General features: G+C 41.8%; 1 protein-coding gene across 1 annotated transcript; it reads right to left on the bottom strand.

Moving 5' to 3' along the window:
- Nucleotides 1–3,589: 3,589 nt before the first annotated feature.
- Nucleotides 3,590–17,908, bottom strand: LOC110991159 (mitochondrial carrier homolog 2-like). The gene is made up of 11 exons (XM_022256375.2): nucleotides 17,753–17,908; nucleotides 15,715–15,799; nucleotides 14,545–14,651; nucleotides 14,304–14,408; nucleotides 12,663–12,772; nucleotides 12,416–12,475; nucleotides 12,023–12,116; nucleotides 9,887–9,934; nucleotides 9,093–9,160; nucleotides 8,027–8,102; nucleotides 3,590–7,266 (listed from the first exon to the last, which is right to left on the bottom strand). Exons 1-11 carry the CDS (start codon nucleotides 17,852–17,854, stop codon nucleotides 7,174–7,176), a joined length of 948 nt encoding a protein of 315 aa, XP_022112067.1. The 5' UTR covers nucleotides 17,855–17,908; the 3' UTR covers nucleotides 3,590–7,173.
- Nucleotides 17,909–18,160: the final 252 nt, after the last annotated feature.

Consider the following 18,160-nt stretch of genomic DNA (forward strand, 5'->3'; position numbering starts at 1 on the left):
CGGAAATTGAAATATTGCATAGGTCTTCACGCCAGCGTGGCCTATCCAAGAGGCGTTGTACCTCCCCCTGAATTAAAGCACGCATACAAATAATGGCCATGTATGTTGCTGCCGCCCGTTGTAACTTGTAATTGATAAATGCATGGTAGTTATAACTTCCTGTGTTAAATTAAGAAACTTAACCACGCTTACATCTTCCATCCCGACGTTACAAATCGGCAATGCTCATTTATGTGGCAGAATGGTGGATTTCTCAAACAAAAGAATGTGTGTGTATATATCTCTATATCTATATATATACGTGCGCTGTTATCCACGTTCACAGTGATCTTTCTGAGAAGTGAGCGCGCAGGCATTACAGCACGGCATTTATCAATATCGGCCTAGACTCCCCGGTAAGATTTCTGATTCTAATTTAATATCGCGAACCCTTTCACGGTGTAACATTCAGTGCCCGAGATGGATTTTTACCTGTTAATCTGTAAAACGAACCTCCATCTACGTCCAAACTTGTGTCTCACGTGGGCCAAAGTATCGTCTGACTGGTATTAGTTTCATCATTGATCTACCGTGCCTTATATTAGGTTTTAATGATCGACAGTTCTTCAATCTGAATTTAGATATGGTGAAATGAAGTCCTCATTATAATAGTTCTACCGTGGTAAATACGTCTAGAAATCATTTCAGAGAAAGTAGGCCTATTCACATGATGGCAGATTCGGCATTAGGCCTATTTGATACCAGATTTTTGGGTCTTATTTAACAAATAATGAATATTTATGATCGCCATGGTAAGATTACTTTCATGGGCTGATATAACTGAGATAAAAGTCATGCGTATGCAAGATATTATAACTCATACATGAACAAGTGGTAACCATTGTATTCCTGGTATAGTCTCTCATTCCACACGCCGATGTCTTAAGCGAAACGTTTCTACAAACGTCACGGTTTCAATGAACTGGGCATTGAAAATCCCCAAGCCTCACTGATGGAGACTACGTTACTTTGTCAAGACTGGATACACGTTATGCTAACAGTGAATTTTTTTTCTCTATATCACAGTAGCTGTGTTACAAAATGTATCATTCAGTGAGTGTGCTGCAACTGGGTCTGATATTAAATAAAACCACGTGGTCACTGTTTCTTAGCCCCGTTAAAAGATTTCGGATGAAAACCTAGTAACCGAATTCTGTCACACAATTCATGATGACCTTTTATCAGAGATCAGATGTTTGATTACTTTTTGTGTGTGTCAATCAGTACCGACCAATATTAACTGATTTTTTCTTAACAGGCTTGACGAGTTCCAAATTTTCTCGAAATCCTTGACACGGCGATGCAGTAATCTAAATTGTCACTCCCATATTTCTTCGGCGCCCGTGTTTAATACTCTCAAATTTGCTTAACGACGGTGCCTACAGGCATTTATTGGGAGAGCCGAGAGAATATTTGCTCTCATTTTTTGGTTGTTATTATGCGCGCGGGGCGGAAATCAGGACGACTGAAAGTCCAAAGACGAACTTCGGAATAAATCAAGGAAAGATATTTATTACTAAAGGTCCGTAACCGTTCCAAGGCGTCTCTGGTAACTATGTACAAAACGCATGATTTGCATTATATTATGTTGGTCAAGAGAACGTCTGACTGTCCGGGGCCAGACTTTTTAATTTATGATTCTCTTGCGAACGACGGAGACCACACGATTAGTCAGGTTTTCAGCATCGATTTAGTCGGGGGGGAATCTGCTATGGCGTCTCTTTCAGTCACTCTTCCTTCCGCAAGCTTTCTTGTTTTCCTTCAAGTCCTTCTTTTGCCCTCAGTGCTCTTTAAGTTGTCTCTTCGTCAGTTGATCCGATATTTTAAGTTCACAATCTGCTAAGAAGAAAATTAAGCCACGACTCATGTAAGAGTAGGCCCCAATTAAAATTTCAGACGAAAACCAGTGACACAATGTGCACACGCCACGTGATCTTCGCATCCTCAAATCCTTCGAATCCTGTGCAGAGCTATGGCTAAGCCTTGCGCGGTCGGCAGTACGTGAGCACACGTACGTCGACAGTCGACGCGACGTAGCCATCTCTGAAAGCTCTTCTAAGGCACTGCTCGTGGGCCATCTGGGTCCCAGGTGTTCATAAAAACTCTCAACCTTGAATCGACATCACATCTAATTCAATTTCCTCACAGTCTTCCCATAACTCCGCCCCTCCAAGAAATAACACAGGAAAGACAGGCGACTATCATCCCGTTACACATTTGATGCAAACTGAGAGAACCCCCCCGCCTTTGTGTTGGTCATTATTATACTGTTATCTCAGGAATTCTTTTCAGACATCTAGGGGGATGTGTTAAGTGACAATAGGCTGGAGTGTGTATAGGGATTGGACTTATGGGGGGGGTACCCCTCCGTCCCATATCGTGTCTGGTATACGGGCACACGTACGCATACGTATTTAGCTCTCAATGTTGAAGTGTTTATTTCATTTAATTATCTATTAATCAAATTTGTTTGTTGCTGGTTTGGAAAAAAATTGTGCTACGACCAAAATTTCAGGCCCCCCTACTTTTAAAAATTAATTTTCGCTGAATGGAACTCGATCGTCTGTGTATTCCTTGAAAAAAATGCTGCAGTAGTAGGGGAAGATTTCTGGTTTAATGGTTATATTAACCTTGGAAAAATACACCCGACAGTGTCGCGATATGGTTTAATGAACGTGTTAGCAGTCCCCAAGGGAAGTTTTGTGTGCGTCATTTTGCTCGTGATTGAAATCTCAGGGATTTCTGTTACTTCTCGCGTTGGCTCCGTGCGTCTAAAAATAAGTGCGCTCTTACGGATCTCGCACATGACAAGTTTGGCAGGGTATCTGTCATGTGATTCCTTTTCTTCAAAGAAATAAGAATGTACACGGCAAACACCACGGCCTGAAACCGTTGTTAAGGCACACTGTTACACGTGACGTCGATGATACACAAAGTTTATTTGTTTTCGATATATATATCAGTATGTCTCACCAACTTCCACCTTTCTTGTAACTTTTGTATGCATCTTCAGGCTATCCTTTATACTAAATTATTATATGAAATAAAGAGCAGTGAAATAACTCTGACATTTCTAGTTGGAAACAAAAGACAATTACATATCGACCGTAAAGAACATGCATTCAGAGTTATGCGCAAACAAGCGATTCATTTGGCGGTTAAAGTGGCCGAGAAATTTGTACACTCAAAATGTCTTATTTTCATGTTTTTTTTTTCGTCACTGTCACAATTTGTGTATAGGGCGCCATCTAGATAACCTTCTACTCAGAGAGATCATCCTACTTTAGAGCTAGGAATGCCTCCACTATGAAATATGGAAATAATGAATAGTCTTATTATACTACATAAAGCATTTATTTGGAGACAAGAATCCCTGAGACGCAAGTCCGTTCATGCATTCAGTTAGTGTTGTTGTTTGTTTGATAGTGGTTAATTACTGTTGCTTGGTTCAAGCTTTTGCCCTAGCAGAATCATAGGGAATAGCCCCGGCTAACGATTCCCTCCCTCCCCCTTCAAAGAAGGAGCATGAAGAAACGAGTCAAAATTTAAGTTGTGATGGTTTTATAACTACCATGTATTTATTCACACTCTCTTTATAAAACATTTAAATTAAAGAATGAAACTTTATTTGAAACTAGCAAAAGCAATATTCCAGGAGATGTTAAGACGTATCTAGCTGCATGTACCATTTGAAAGTGTGCAGATGCCGAGTACATATGCAGCTTGGAAAAACTGGCCGGTTGTATCACCGATTAGAGGTTATTTTAAAAACCTATGAGTGTATACATGTACGTGAGCACATTGATGTCACACACGCAGTGCGTAAATTGTGTGGGATAAAATACCCACACGAAGTCCCGATTTGTCCACCCAGTGTTTTCGAGCCGCATACGTATCCAGCACGCGTACCATATCTAATGCTTTGATTCTTAATTCTGATGAAACTGGGAAACACTGGGTACCAGTGTACATGCCAAACTGTTCGTCAGACTCATACCGGAATCATTGGCGGGTCCGGGGGGGGGGAACGGGAGCCACCCCCCTAAGAGCAAAACGTGAGTAAACAGCAATTTTAGGGACAGTGTCATTTCCACTTCTCAAAGCGTGTGAAAAGCCCCCGAACTTAGCCTCACCAATCAGAGAGGCCATATTAAACTGTTACATAAAGAAATATCCAAATTGTTACCCCCCCTTTGGGGGACCCGCCCTTCACCATATTTAAGTAAAGACAATGGTAGGCCTATGTGTAACTAACAACGTGGAAAATAAATCGTTGTGCCTTGATTGTTGCCATCGAAGAGAGAGAAAACAGTAATTTCAGTATGTAAAATAAACCGTTCCTGTGATTAAAAACCATCCCCCAAACCACTGGTGACTTGGAATTAAAACCAACGGCACATTTACGTCCCATTGAATTTAGTCAACCAGAGGACGTTCTGCGGGTTTCACTGAATCAAATAAACCAAAGCCGGTGATTAATGTTTCCCCTACATCCCAACCTGCTCTTTGTCTCTGCTCTTTCCCTTGCTGTGATGATGGATCTGTCCACTTTCTTTATGTGACATTATCTCCCAACGATTACCCCCTTCAGTCCCACAGGGTATCCATTACACAGGCAGCCTGCGCTGCCATTGCCGTGACATTTAGGTAAAACCGGGGGGGGGGTTGTCAGGACATGTTCAGTTTTCCCGCCAAGAAGCTAAAAGCGACACGCCTCGTGTACGGGACCTATAAAAAAGGAGTCTTGAGGCAGGATGGATGGCAAACAAAAATGAAAGCTTCAGAAAAAAAAGCAGAGAAGGAAGACACAGCGCTAGCCCACCACAACCTCATGAAGTATTCCTGAATCCAAGTTCTCCAACGGAGTAATAAAAATTGACCATGGAATCGAATTTTGAACACCGATTCAATGTTAACCAAGGGCAGTGTCTTATCCAAAGTCACGCTTGGTCTTACTTTAGTTTCGATTAGGCACCGCAGCAAAAACAAAGCAGCTGAATTTCAAAGAATGTCACTACACAAAATTGTTTGTTATCTGTTCCAGATGGGAAATGGGAAACGTTCAGCGTTCTACCTCTAAAGATATCGTTGAAAGAAGTTTCGATCGAATGAAAAGTGGTTCTCTGGTTTGATGTTACATGCCAAGATACAGTTGAGACGATGAGCAGACTTTTTCACGGCTGTGTTGGGTTAGACGATGTGCCGGGGATGATGTGAAATGATGAAGATTTTTTCGAGGAATGATTTTTGTCCAGGTTTGTCAATCCTCTGCGAGGGTTACGAGTCTTGAATTACACTCGAAAAACGAGTTGGGCACTGAAGATGGGTCAAGCTGGATTTTCCGGACAGCGGTCATTTTTATTGCAAGTTTTGTCTTACAATTTACCCAAAAGTCACCCACTCTTTGACCAGAAGCTGGAATACCCAATTAGACCAATGTGGTGAACATGGTTGCTCCATCTTTTAAAAAGTGTATCAACCCATATTCTGAATTTATCGGACTAAGGCCTTCCTCAGAAAAAGAAAGGGGGCGAGACAATAATCCTCCCTCAAATCTTGAATTTGATCTTCACATTTACAGCATTCGTCATTACCTAAAAAATATCTTGTATGCACATCAACCTTTCCTTAAAATTTGACCAATCCACATTGATCTTACGTTATCAAAAATGAAACAGAGATTTCTAAACAAAATTTCCCGGTTACTTTGAGAGGCTTAGAAACCTAGATAGGTGTTTCGCCAGAATATTCAATACAGTGATTCCTTGCAAAGATGAAAATGCGTAGATGACTAACGAACATGGGGCTTATATAAATGACGTGATTGATAGACTCTGTGGGCAGAATAAATCTATTTGTTCTCTCGTGCACTGTTTGTTCCTAGCTGGGTATAAAGGTTGGCCCCTGTCAATCAAACTTTCATGTAAAGCTGGTGTCTGATACTGCCAGAGGTACTCCGACATTTTGCTCAAGATCTCTTCAATTATTTGCCTCTCTTTCTTGCACGGACGCATCTAACGCATGTTGTTAAAAGCACAAATGCAAAAACCAGCGCAGCAGCCTGTCGACGCACACATCTGCAAACTAATTGCATGTTGCAGTTCTACAATGACAGAGCATGTAAAGTGGCCAAGGTGTCAGCGTGAATTTGAGAATTGGCTCAAGTGCTCAGCTGAGTAGCTTCAGCCTAGAATTCATCTGCAGCATGACGATTGAAAGTGATCTCTGTTCAAGTCAACCCGTTTCAAGGGTTTGATTACAAAAAAACTTGGCAAATGTTCAAAGCGTCATCATCTCAAGAATCGTCAGGCTTGAATATGAAAATGCGTAGAATCCTCCAGATGCATGGTAAGAATTATGTACAACTATCTCTCTTCACACAGCTTGGGGTGTAATTTTATCTTTTAAAATGACTTGAAGAGATCAAAGAGCACAGGCTGCTGAAAACACAGAGTTGCTTAGCAAAGAAAACTAGCTAAGCAATAACACGCTACAAGCTAAAACGCAGTGTAAAGCATACTGCCTGTGACCCAGTCCCACGCTAATTTTTTTGTTTAGCATGAACATTTGATCAGCAATTTTTTTCGGCTCAGCAGTCTATGAAATCATGGCCCAGTTGTGAAATTTATTAAATAGGCTGCATTCAAGTGACTTGGCTGAGGCTTACAGGAGTACACGTACTCACGGAATGTAGCCGCATCCACTGACTAGTGGTTCCCATGGGTGCATGTGTTATCTCGGCTTGCTTTGTCATGTTGGGAGGTAGCCTTAATTGAATGTACTTCCATTAGGGCAAATTACCCTACTCAGTAATCATGCTGCAACTCAAAAATTGCAACCAACTGATGCACCACACCTTCAACCGAGTAGATTAATGCATTTCATCTAGTTTGGTCTTACCCTCTAAATGTAGCTGGAAAAAACCCTCTTCAGGTCAAAAATATACACAGCTGGTCAGTGAAATATTCATCATTGTTTGTATCTGTTAAAAATACGTCAAGGAAAATAAAAGGAATATGCCTGACACACAAACACTGGTGGAAAAAAATAATGACAAAAATTATATAAATCAACGTCCTTCACATTATTGTGTCTCTAGACAGAGTTGATTGGGGTGGTGGCAAGGAGTTCCACTCAGTCCAGGGGGGTAGCTGCTATTGGTTCAACGACCATCTTTCCTGGCTCGTAACGACGGAAAAGGATGCTAGAGCCACGCTTCAGGAGGCCCTGCCACAAGGAAGCACACCAAGAAAAGCTCCATGTTAATAGCGAGGTTCTTGACGCAACAGGTTTTCATGTTAGTTGATGTGGTGAGACAAGGAGGAACTCAGGATAAAAAATTCACCAAGCATGCGGAAGAGGAGATATAGTAATAACAATAAAATAAGGCGAGTCTCTACAGGTTATAATGGCTAACAAGGCATTCTCTCCCAAGGAGCTATGATTGTGTGAATCATTCACTTAGTTTTTCAGCACTGAGTGTAGAACCAAAAACCCCAGAATTAGTGGTGGGGGGGGGCTGGTCGATACTCCTGACATCAAGAGATACCACCTGCCCGCCCCGATGTTTAAAGACCTTTTTCTATCCTTTTTGAACGGGGGGGGGGAGTTCTGGCATCCTTGCTTTAACCTTTGCTGCGGCAAAAGAGATGGATGCGTAAAAATAAAACACGGAACAAAAAGAACCCAGTTGGCGGGCAACAGTTCAAACGCCTCTCCAAAATCTGATCAGAGACCTCAACCGCAGCGGGTTCAAAGTCTTTGGAACATCAACGACACTGTCTAAGATGTAAAGCATCAAGTATTTGTTTGCGCATGATTTCCTCTGTACAGGAAAAAAATTGACAGTAGCCGTCGTTGCCAAGCATCCTTCCCCAGCAAACAACGAGGCATGCAGTTTAGATTTCCTCTAACTGGTTGTCTGGCAACCAAATGTCCGGTTGCCTAGCAAAGTTTCTGAGCACTGTACCTCCTTATGCATACTCACCTTGCTCTTGAGATCTCGCCAACAGTCTCTCCAGTCAGAATACTTGGGCATGAATGGTGGACTACCTGCGACCAGTCTGTATGAGAATAATAATAGGGGTTAGAGATGGGTGCAAAAGATCTCTAGCCTACAGTTTTCCTACGGACCACAGTTTTTCAATTTAATTAATGGGGAATGGTGCCAAGGGGGTCTGTCACAGGTGATCAGCGGGTTGGGATACCGTGTCCTTGAGCAGGTCACTTTACCCCAATTGCCTCTCTCCACCGAGGAATACAGCCAGGCACCTGCACTACTTGGGAAGCAGTCAACAAACCAGCTTCAGAAATGGAGGAGCAGATCATTTCATGCCAATGAATATGGAGACTACCAAAGGGCTCGCAAGTTAGATTGGCTTGATAACGGACTTGACTTTTTCTTTCGTAACACAGGTTGACAGGCCAGAGAGAGATCCGCCTAATATTGAAGAAGCGTCTTGAACAGCCTTTTTCAGATGATTTCAAATTCAGGGTATCTAAGGCGTCACTGAGTATGCAGGGGGATGAAAAACAACGAAAAGCTAGGCACAGTGCATGCTGGGAACCCACAAAGGTGGAGCTTTACGTTCTACTAACTTGCAAAGCACCATCAACAAAAAAAAACGTCAAAATCTTACGAAACAGTATGGAAATCCCTTCCAAAAATAATTCAGATCTTTTTCCCAGGCGGTAAGGTCAATCAAACAAACACAAATTTCAGACCACTTTCCTTCAAAACATCACAAACTTACATATTAAAGCTGCATTTAAGTATACAGACTATTTTCCCAGTTTCTGATGAAGATTGGTGCCTGGGAAATGAAATTTTCTGACACCGGGTTATACACTGTGTGATCAGGGCTTCGAACACCTGGTACAAAAACCTCACAAGTTTACTGGTCCCAAGAAGGGCAACATCCGATTTATTTTTCATACCTGGAAGTGTACAAATTAGTACTTGATTACAGCAGAAAATGCACATCCTTTGTAAGAACCCATGATTAATGCTAAAGGTCGTCAGTGTTACTAATAAAAACGTTACTCTTACTGACCCAGAGTCATTGACGGCCATCATGTTGCTGATAAGACCCAGCGGGTAAGTCAAGATTCCTGCCAAGAACTGCAGGAAAAAACACAACAGTGGAATCATTTTATTGACATAATTCCGAGTAGTCCATTCTACTCATTTTCAGTGTCACGTACTTAAAACACAAAATTGGTCTCTAGATTCTAGATACACAATGCAAGTACACATCCACACAGAGCTGCCGGTCCGAAAGTCAAATAACGTCAAGTTTGAGTGACAATCATTTGTCGACCAACGGTCGGTTTCCCCAGGTTACCTACACATAAAATACATCGGGCACCAGGCAAAACTCAAACAGTGGCTGACAAATAGGGGTTACTTGAACTGACCTGGAAACAATCCAAATCACGTCATGGTAACAGCCCCCAATTTACACGTGCAACAGGCAAAATGTTTGCGTATCAAACATGTGCAGGATATCTGGAGCACTTCACTAAACGGTGTACGTGGACGCGAGATGGCCTACGGAACAATAGTTGGCACATCTGGGCTGATCCATTCAACAAGACTGTAACTGCACAATAGATGCTTTGAGCCTCAAGGCTCTCCAATCCACATTCAATTCTTGTGGTGCACAGTCCCATTAGTTAGGCTGATGGAGTTATGGTTCTTTGCCAACTTGAGGAACAACCTGAGCCTGGCTGGTTCAACCCTCCTCAATGGATAATCAAGTGTACACGTATTAAATGTACCATTAAATCACCCAAGTTCTGTATTTGGGTGGTGAGAAAATGTTTAAGCAATCTTTGAACGACTTACCCCTGTGATGGCGTGTGCATAGCTCCTCAGTTCAGTGACATTCGTCATCTGCGAGAACAAACAGTCAAATGTGATCACAATGGCCACAAGTTTGCAGGGAACTTCAAGACAGAATGCTGGATGAACCATAGTCGTATAAAATAGTACCATTAAATACCACCACGTCTATTGAAAGAGTTACTCTTTAACATTTGAAAGAATCGATATTATAAATGTGTAAATATCTAGAAAAGAGGTCAAAGCATTTGCACACATAAGAGAATGGAGTTTGAACGCTACATGTTGCAAAAACATTCAAACAACAAACTTAAAATAACACATTCAAGAAATAATTTTCAAATAAGAGAAATCCAAAGATGGATTGGTCCTTATGAAGCATGTGAGGGCACGTGAGTGATTGAATTCTGAGAAGCGATTGACTGTAAAAAAAGGCAAGCTGACAATTTCTTTAGTGAATGCTCTTAAGAAGCAATAATCCAAGTGGAATTGAACGCCAGCCTATGTGTAAATGCCAGGATCAGAGGCGCCAGGATGTTCTTAGGCGCATGATCAATCAAAAAATCATCATGTTTTGACAGAGGCGATTAATTAACTTCTCAAGCAGGCCTGCGTCGTGGGCTCCAAATCAAATTTTCACTATCAGTACCCCCCTCCCAGAAAAAGGGGACGGCCAGTCAGCAATGCTCGCTAAAAGCTTAGGTTGAAAGCTGGCACTCGAGATCCACAGGACTCGGGAGTGGTTTACATTTAATATTGTTCACATCAAAATGGTTATAAGACACTTGTCATATCGAGCAGGTACTACATGCCGTAAAAAGAGACTTATCCTTGAAGGAGGGGAATTGGAAAGAGTCATATATTAAAACTTAAAGTGCCGATATTTGGAAAGGACCCAGGCTAGAATTTCTGGTTTCATTACAGTACTGTGGTGGAGGGAGATGTTTTTCTATAAAAAGGCCTCCCAGTTCATGCAAGACCCTTTTTCCCCTAAAAAGGAAAAACAACATTAAGGTACATCTGGAGTAGGATTTTTAAATGTCAGAATTTTACTCCATACAAGCAGTTATCATAAAACGGTATTACGTAACATCCAGTCCATTATAAAAACAAAAAAACACTCGCATTAAACAAACAACATGTTTGCTTGATTAAAAAGTGTTTACCAAGATGGACTGTATAAAAAGATCAAACAAACGTGAATATGAGTTGAAAGATTACAACAGGGGAGTTGGTGTTCTGAATTTAAATGCACAGTCTGTCATTTGCAGCTATCAAAAAAAGTAACTGACGAAATGTTGTTGAAGAGCAAACTTGATTTAAAGATTATTGTAGGATTAAACTTTCTGGTGAGATTATTCTTTCTGGAAAGCTGTCATTTTTAAGAAAACAATGATAGATGGTCATTTCCAGCACCACGTCTAAAGATACACTTTCAGAAAAATGCAATAAGAAGTTCACGTGTAATTTGGTGAAAAATGTAAAGGCTGACACGATGTCACCCACTCACGTAGTTATTTTGAAATTTGTCCGTTCAATGCAATGTGTAGCTGAAATTGCCTGAATTAGAACGTGTTTGGCCTGCTGAATTCAAACACAATTCAAAACGTGACTTGGCAACTTTTGATTTGAAATAAAGATCCTGAAAGTATTTTTTTCAGGAAAAATGTATCGTTCACTGAGCTACGACCTCATCTGGGGACTCGTTTGGCACCTTTCTTTAAATTTTGAGCACTTTTGTTGCCTCAAATGACCACGATGCACAAATGACACACGACGGACTACCTTTTCAAGCCCCTATGTGGGACTCTGATATACGTAGGAACAACTGCAACTTTTTCACGGAGAACACTGTAATTTCTATCAAAACACTGACGAGACTTCTTAACTTGATGATGGATGTAGCTGATGCGAGTGTTGATTTTTTGTAAGTCTGAAGATGCTCTCAAAAGACACTGCATTACTATTGTGCATTTGACTGAACTTAATATTCCATGGACACAGCACTCGCGGGACTAACAGAAATAACTGAGCCTTAAAACCACGTACGCACAAGAAGGGTAACAAAGACAAAAGCACTATGGCTTACTGTTATGACACGTTACATCTAGTGCCGTTGGGTCTTTGCACCCAAGTTACCTTGTCATGTAGAAGGAGGGTGTTGAAAATGTGATAGAGAGACCTGGCTATCCACAGTGCCAGTACATCTTGAAGGAGTCTGGGAACAAGACCTCTGTTTGAGAGCAGTAAAACATGCAAAGGTGAAAAATATGCGAAAAACTATACAGAGGTTTTGACTGTCTCATATCAGTTTCTGAGGTCTGGGTGCTTTCAAAGGAAAGCGTATTTTGTTTTGTCCTACCTGTTGACTTATTTCTCGTTTAGTTTTTCTTCAAATATTCAGAAATCCAAATGCATTCCCAGCAATATGCGGTGTTAATATTGTTGAGCAAACTAGAAAGGTCACAATGACAAAAGATATGCTTCCATATTTGTAAAAAAAAAATCATACAAGAATGGTAAAATACTTACACAAAAAAGCCTTGGATTCCACTATCGGAATATAACTCTGTATATGGTTCTAGCCAGCCACTGACAGAACAAAAGGAGATAAACATTGTGTTAGTCTGAATTTTAGGTTCAATAAAATGCAAAGGTTTTTACGAAATAGTCACCCTAAAACCAATTCAAGAACGAGTGTGTTGAAATTACAGGCCCTTCACAGTGATCCAAGGGAACTGCACAAAATTCGATTCTGAGATAGCCTGGTTGGCCATACCTGTACTTGGACTCCCGTCCAATAAACTGCACCATGGACCGAATGGCAATGACATGAAACGGATGGGTGACAATCATGGCACAGCCGTGGGAGACTGTCATCTTACAGGTCTGGAGCCAGGAAAAACAAAATACCATTTTCGCAATGATGCCCTGTGCATTATCACAAATACACTCCGTGCCTGTACCAACATCACTGGTTAAAATGGTAGACATTTCTTCTGACACTTTAATAGCAACATTATTACTGTGCGTCCAACTTAAGATACATACTGTGCATGCGTCAATATTAATGAGTTAATGGTATCTTGGGCCGTGTCCGAAACGGGCTTCCAGAGCTATGGCTAGATCTATTGTCAGCGCGTCTCCACGTACTTTCAATGGATTGAAGACCTAGACCTAGCTTTAGACATCAGATTCGGATGCAGCCTTCATGTCAGCTGAAGACTGGTCATGTGCACTTCAAGACATTTATACACAGGAACCAGCGTACACCTGTGTTGAGCGTAATCGGTCAATTGTGCTGCATTATCTGTCAATATCATAGGAAATCTTAGAGCTAACTTCCCCTTTTCAAACCAATCTCTGACAACACTGTGATTTAGACAGGAAAGGTGATTGGCTGATGGAGGGAGGGATTATGGACAAGTCGTGCCGCAAGATTGACCAACTGCACAGAGACTGACCAATCACGCAGACTGAGCTATCGTACCCAAGACATACACATGTCTTCACAGAGTCAGTAGTTCAAGAACACAAGCCTGTGCATATGAATACCTCACCAATGCCTAGGGGGGAGACCGGGCTGAAAGAGGGCTGTCTAAGTCCGTGTCGCAACTGCTCGGCTATGGCTTGAAATTACACATAAGTCTATGGTTGTGGCTGCAGCCACTTCCCATAGAGTTGTGTGCAATTTCAAGCCACAGCCAAGTAATTTGGAAATGGCCCTGGAATCAGTAGGGTACCCACTGCCATGCACAGTGTCTACGCCCCATAGGACACTGTTCCTGGGTTAACAAAGTCGCCCTCTCCCATTCACTCACGGCGCCCATGGCTAAATAGTGTTTTACATCACCCTGATGTGACTTTGAACGATGACTGGAATACTTATTGTGCACACTATTCTGCAGAGTGCTCAAGCCAAGTCCAAAATCTTGTGTCTACAGCTAGGTCTAGGTCATCACCAGTTGCAAATACATGGGCAAAAGCTGTCAACAGATTTAATCTCAGCCCAGATCATGAAGAGAGCTATGTCCTCAAGTTATGGCTTTGGCTGAAAAAAATACACATGTCCTGTTGAAGCCACTTGCTGCTGGCTGAAGCCATTTTTCTCATTGGAGTGTGCATTAAACCCTGTCACAGCCAAATGATTCTGACACGGGGGGGTCAAGACATCGAGCGTAAATTTGGCTGTTCCTGGTCGCTTTATGATGGAGAAGGACCAAGACCAGACCAGATGGAACCTCACACGTTAACGGCAGTTCATGTGCACATGCAAAGTGTCTTTCATTGCCTGCGATGGTCTGCACTGTTCCAACTGCAGAGGCCTTTGTGCAAGGACCATGACATACAAACTTACTGAGGTGCTTTAGGAAGAAAAACTTAAGAGAAAACTGAGAAAAGGTGCTTTTACACAGCTCACCTCTAGTACAAACGTTCGGTTGGATACAATGGCAGTTCCCTTGGGTTTTGTCTTGATGGCTTCTTTGTCTTCCTCGTCAGTGACCGGGAAAAACTCGTCAAGTTTCTTTTTTTTTGCCAAAGAGAGAAGAAGTCATTCAGTGAATTCGACCACATGAGAGATATCATTCACTTAGACACGTTGAAAAACCAATGCCGGTTCTCTGAAATTAGACCATAGAGGGAGACTACGATCAACGCACCTGCGCAACTTTTGTTGCGATGACCGATCCGGACACAGTACCACAGAGACGAGGCACAAAGCCTCGATACAGGCCCAGAAAACCATCCACTTTGTAGATATGACGAGCTGCCAAGGGGAATTTTGAAAAAAATGAAAATCAGGATCCCTTCAAAAATGGAAAACACCGAGGGTGACATGATGGTAGGTAGATGTGTCTATCTGCAAAACACAGGTAGACCTTGAACAAAGAACACTAGAACAATTAGCTGATCATAAAAACATGCATTTACTTTGGGAAAAATTTACTAAGTGCAGTGAAGAAATGCATCAAAAAGTTGACATCAACTTGAAAAACATTCAACCTGATCAACATTCAGTGTTTACTGTGCCTCAACTGCATTTGAATATGATCAGTTCCTGCCCTCTGTACTTATGTTACTTTTGTACACACGGATATCAAGGTAGACGGAAAAGGACACGTAGAACGACGTGTGTCATATGCATATTATGCTCCGAGAGTGCACAGTACGTGTCCTGAGCATAATATGCATATGATGCACATCGTTCTACGTGTCCTCCTTGTCCGTCTACCAGGTATCAACAATGAACTAGATGGTGCTTGTGTGGCAAGAAAATAAGCGTACGGAGGAGCTTTCAAACAGACATTTTGAAAACAACCATTACAATTGATGGCAGGATACACGACCTAAAAAAAAGTCAGGAAAGACTTTCAACTTGTAGAAAACCTTGTTGCATTTCTGGCAGTATTGCAGTTGAGTACATTTTCACCAGCAATGACTGAGCTGTTTATTTCAAAAACAGTGAGCCAGACATTGAGAGTAGACAGTAAATGATGTCAGCGAAACAAAGTTAATAACGTAAGGGCTTGAGACACATAATAATACCAAAAAAATTAAGCTTTGGTACAGAAGTGCACGTACTCCAAAAAAAAAAAATCAGCAAGTATCTTCCAAAAATGTTTGTCTAAAAGTCTTCGGTCTGACTGTCCAGACTTTTAAATTGTTTTTGGTACCTTCTATGTGATATCTGTATTTTTCAGTTTTATGTTGCTACAACACTGAATATCTGGCAGCAGGCTTGGTATTTGGTACATGTACCCTGTTTTCTGGACAAAATGTAGTGCAGACTACAGCAGTTGTCTAAACAAGATTCACAAAAACAAACGTACAGTATGCGAAAACTCCAGGTAGAAGTAGGGTCTTGCGGAAGAACACATTTCGGCCAGGTTGAGGAGGGAGAGGCTCGTATCCAATCTGGGTACACAAAAAATGAACTAGAAAGGTATGAGCGACAACCCGAGTTCATAAAACTCATTTTTTTCCCCAAGAACCATTAGGGTATCACCGTGTGGAACAATCTTCCTCAGAATGTCATTCATTCGCATAAACAACATTCACCTAGAAATCATGGCTACTGCCACTTTTGCACAATGATTATGAGGCAAACCCATGTTGGATGCAAGCTGCCTATCTGCACGATCGCACAAATGCTCTGCGTGATTCGATTGGTCGATTCTGAATGAAATCTTGAACTTAAGTAAGTAGAAATTAGAAAGCGAAGGGTGATTGGTTGACATGCTAATGGCAGAATGATTGACAAATTGTGAACTAAGATCGACCGCTCACATTAAGATCGAGTGAACATGCATATCGACCGATCACGCCCAACATAATTGTAACTAATATAAAATAAGGCTTGTGCACTACCAATGTGAAGCTAGTTCCTCGTTCGACATTCAGTGTTGAACAAGAAACCGTTTAATATTCCAACACTGAATAAGTAACATTCAGCGTGCACACCCCTTGAAATGATGGAGTGCAAAACGGACCCCCCCCAAAAAAGGGCCACAATGCACATCCATTCACATAAACCTTATTTACATTGTACATGTCTTGTCACAATGATGTATACACACACAACTCTCTCCCTCAGAGGCAACCCTGTGGGCATGGGGTTTGGGGGGGGTCAAACAAGACCTGAAATGTAGCCGACGGTTTTTACAGAACTATAATTATTAGAGGAAAAAATGGTTAGCTTTATATACTTGCCGTTTTCATCGGAACTATCTCAGTCAATAGAAATTATATACATCAATCCCACGCCCTGGCTCTAAACTTCTTTTATCAAAGTGCTTCTGTACAATTTAGACTAAAGTGACCTGTTGCCTCCATTTCAACCAGGGCAAACTCTACCCCCAGAATTGCGGGGTCCCACGATCAGGGTCGACATGGGACTCCACAGTTCTGCAGGTAGGCAAAGGTAGTTTTACACAGTCCAAACGGCTTTGAGGAATGTCTTGTCAGTGGCATTCTTCGCTTGCAACTCAGAGTGGGAAAGTCAATGCATCACACCACACTCTTCTAAAATTGAAATGAAATACCCAAACCCCATGCCCCACCTGGAGATTACATTGAATCTGATGTCATTGTTCTCCTCAATCTGCGATGACTCCTTGCAACCCAGGGCATGGTGTTCTTCAGCCTGAGTTCAGGGTTAAAAAAGCTCTAAAATTAGCTCTGCTGAGTGGAGCGTTAGTATTCCTCTTTTTTGATTTTGGATGGGATCTAGTAGTATGACAATCCCGTCCAAAATAAAAAAAAGAAGGAATACTAACGCTCCACTCAGTAGAGCAAGGGGCCTACTCTAAAATGTAGTTGGCACAGTTTTTTTGGTCCCTTTTGTTTGGCACTGCATCACTTTTAGCATGTTTACGGGTGTGCATCCTGAATGTCAAACGGGTTACCGGAAAAAAATGTCGCATCCTGACTCCACTTCAGCAGTTGTGTACAAAGTCTACGGGGAGTGAAGAGAATTTAAAATGTAACATAAACGTTTCTCAGTCCAGAATTCATGTCTTTCCACTTTCCAGCATTTCTGTAATGACCAACTTTTATTGAGATGATATTGATGAGAAAAGTGGAGTGAGACTGCAACATTTTTTCCCGGTTACCTATTCAACGTTTAACATCAAACAGTTCAACTTGTTCAACACTGAATGTCGAACGATAATATCACACCAGTTTGTCGTGTTGGTGCACTACAGTGTGCTGGTGAGTGCGCACACACAGGCCAATTGTCACGAAATAGGTTCAACACATTTCGAATACATATCGTTTACCAGGCAACGATTGGTCAACTTTATTTCTTACACACAGGCAGCAACACTCTTGAGATTTTAAAGTTACGATATTACTTCCACAATCTACCTGAATCAGTGTTTTCACGTAGCCCATGGGATGGGCTATAGCTGTAAGCCCAACATTTAGGGCTAGCTGCACCAAAGGATCTTGGCTAGGCTGCTGTGCCATTTTCGTTTCCAGTCGATGTGGGATATCTTTCTCAGGGGTAGGGTGTTATCTGCAGATACTATTACCAAAAGCATTAAGTGGCACTGATTTGGGCACGAGGTATTGGTCGCTCACTGGTTGGCGACGGCTGTTTTGTTATTCGAAGGTCGATACCTGTGATGCGTCGCTGCGCGCGATCACGACGGCTCAGATTCTGATTTTTTGTCCCCAGTGGCACGGCCCCAGCCCCCCCCCTGTGGCTATGCAACTGGTACACAGCTTATCTATATAAGCCACGGTTCATTTTCTATCAGTCCTCCTAATTTG

Source organism: Acanthaster planci, linkage group LG03, assembly GCF_054643075.1.
Source record: "Acanthaster planci isolate LZ-2023a linkage group LG03, COTS_SCS, whole genome shotgun sequence".
Lineage (NCBI taxonomy): Eukaryota > Metazoa > Echinodermata > Asteroidea > Valvatida > Acanthasteridae > Acanthaster > Acanthaster planci.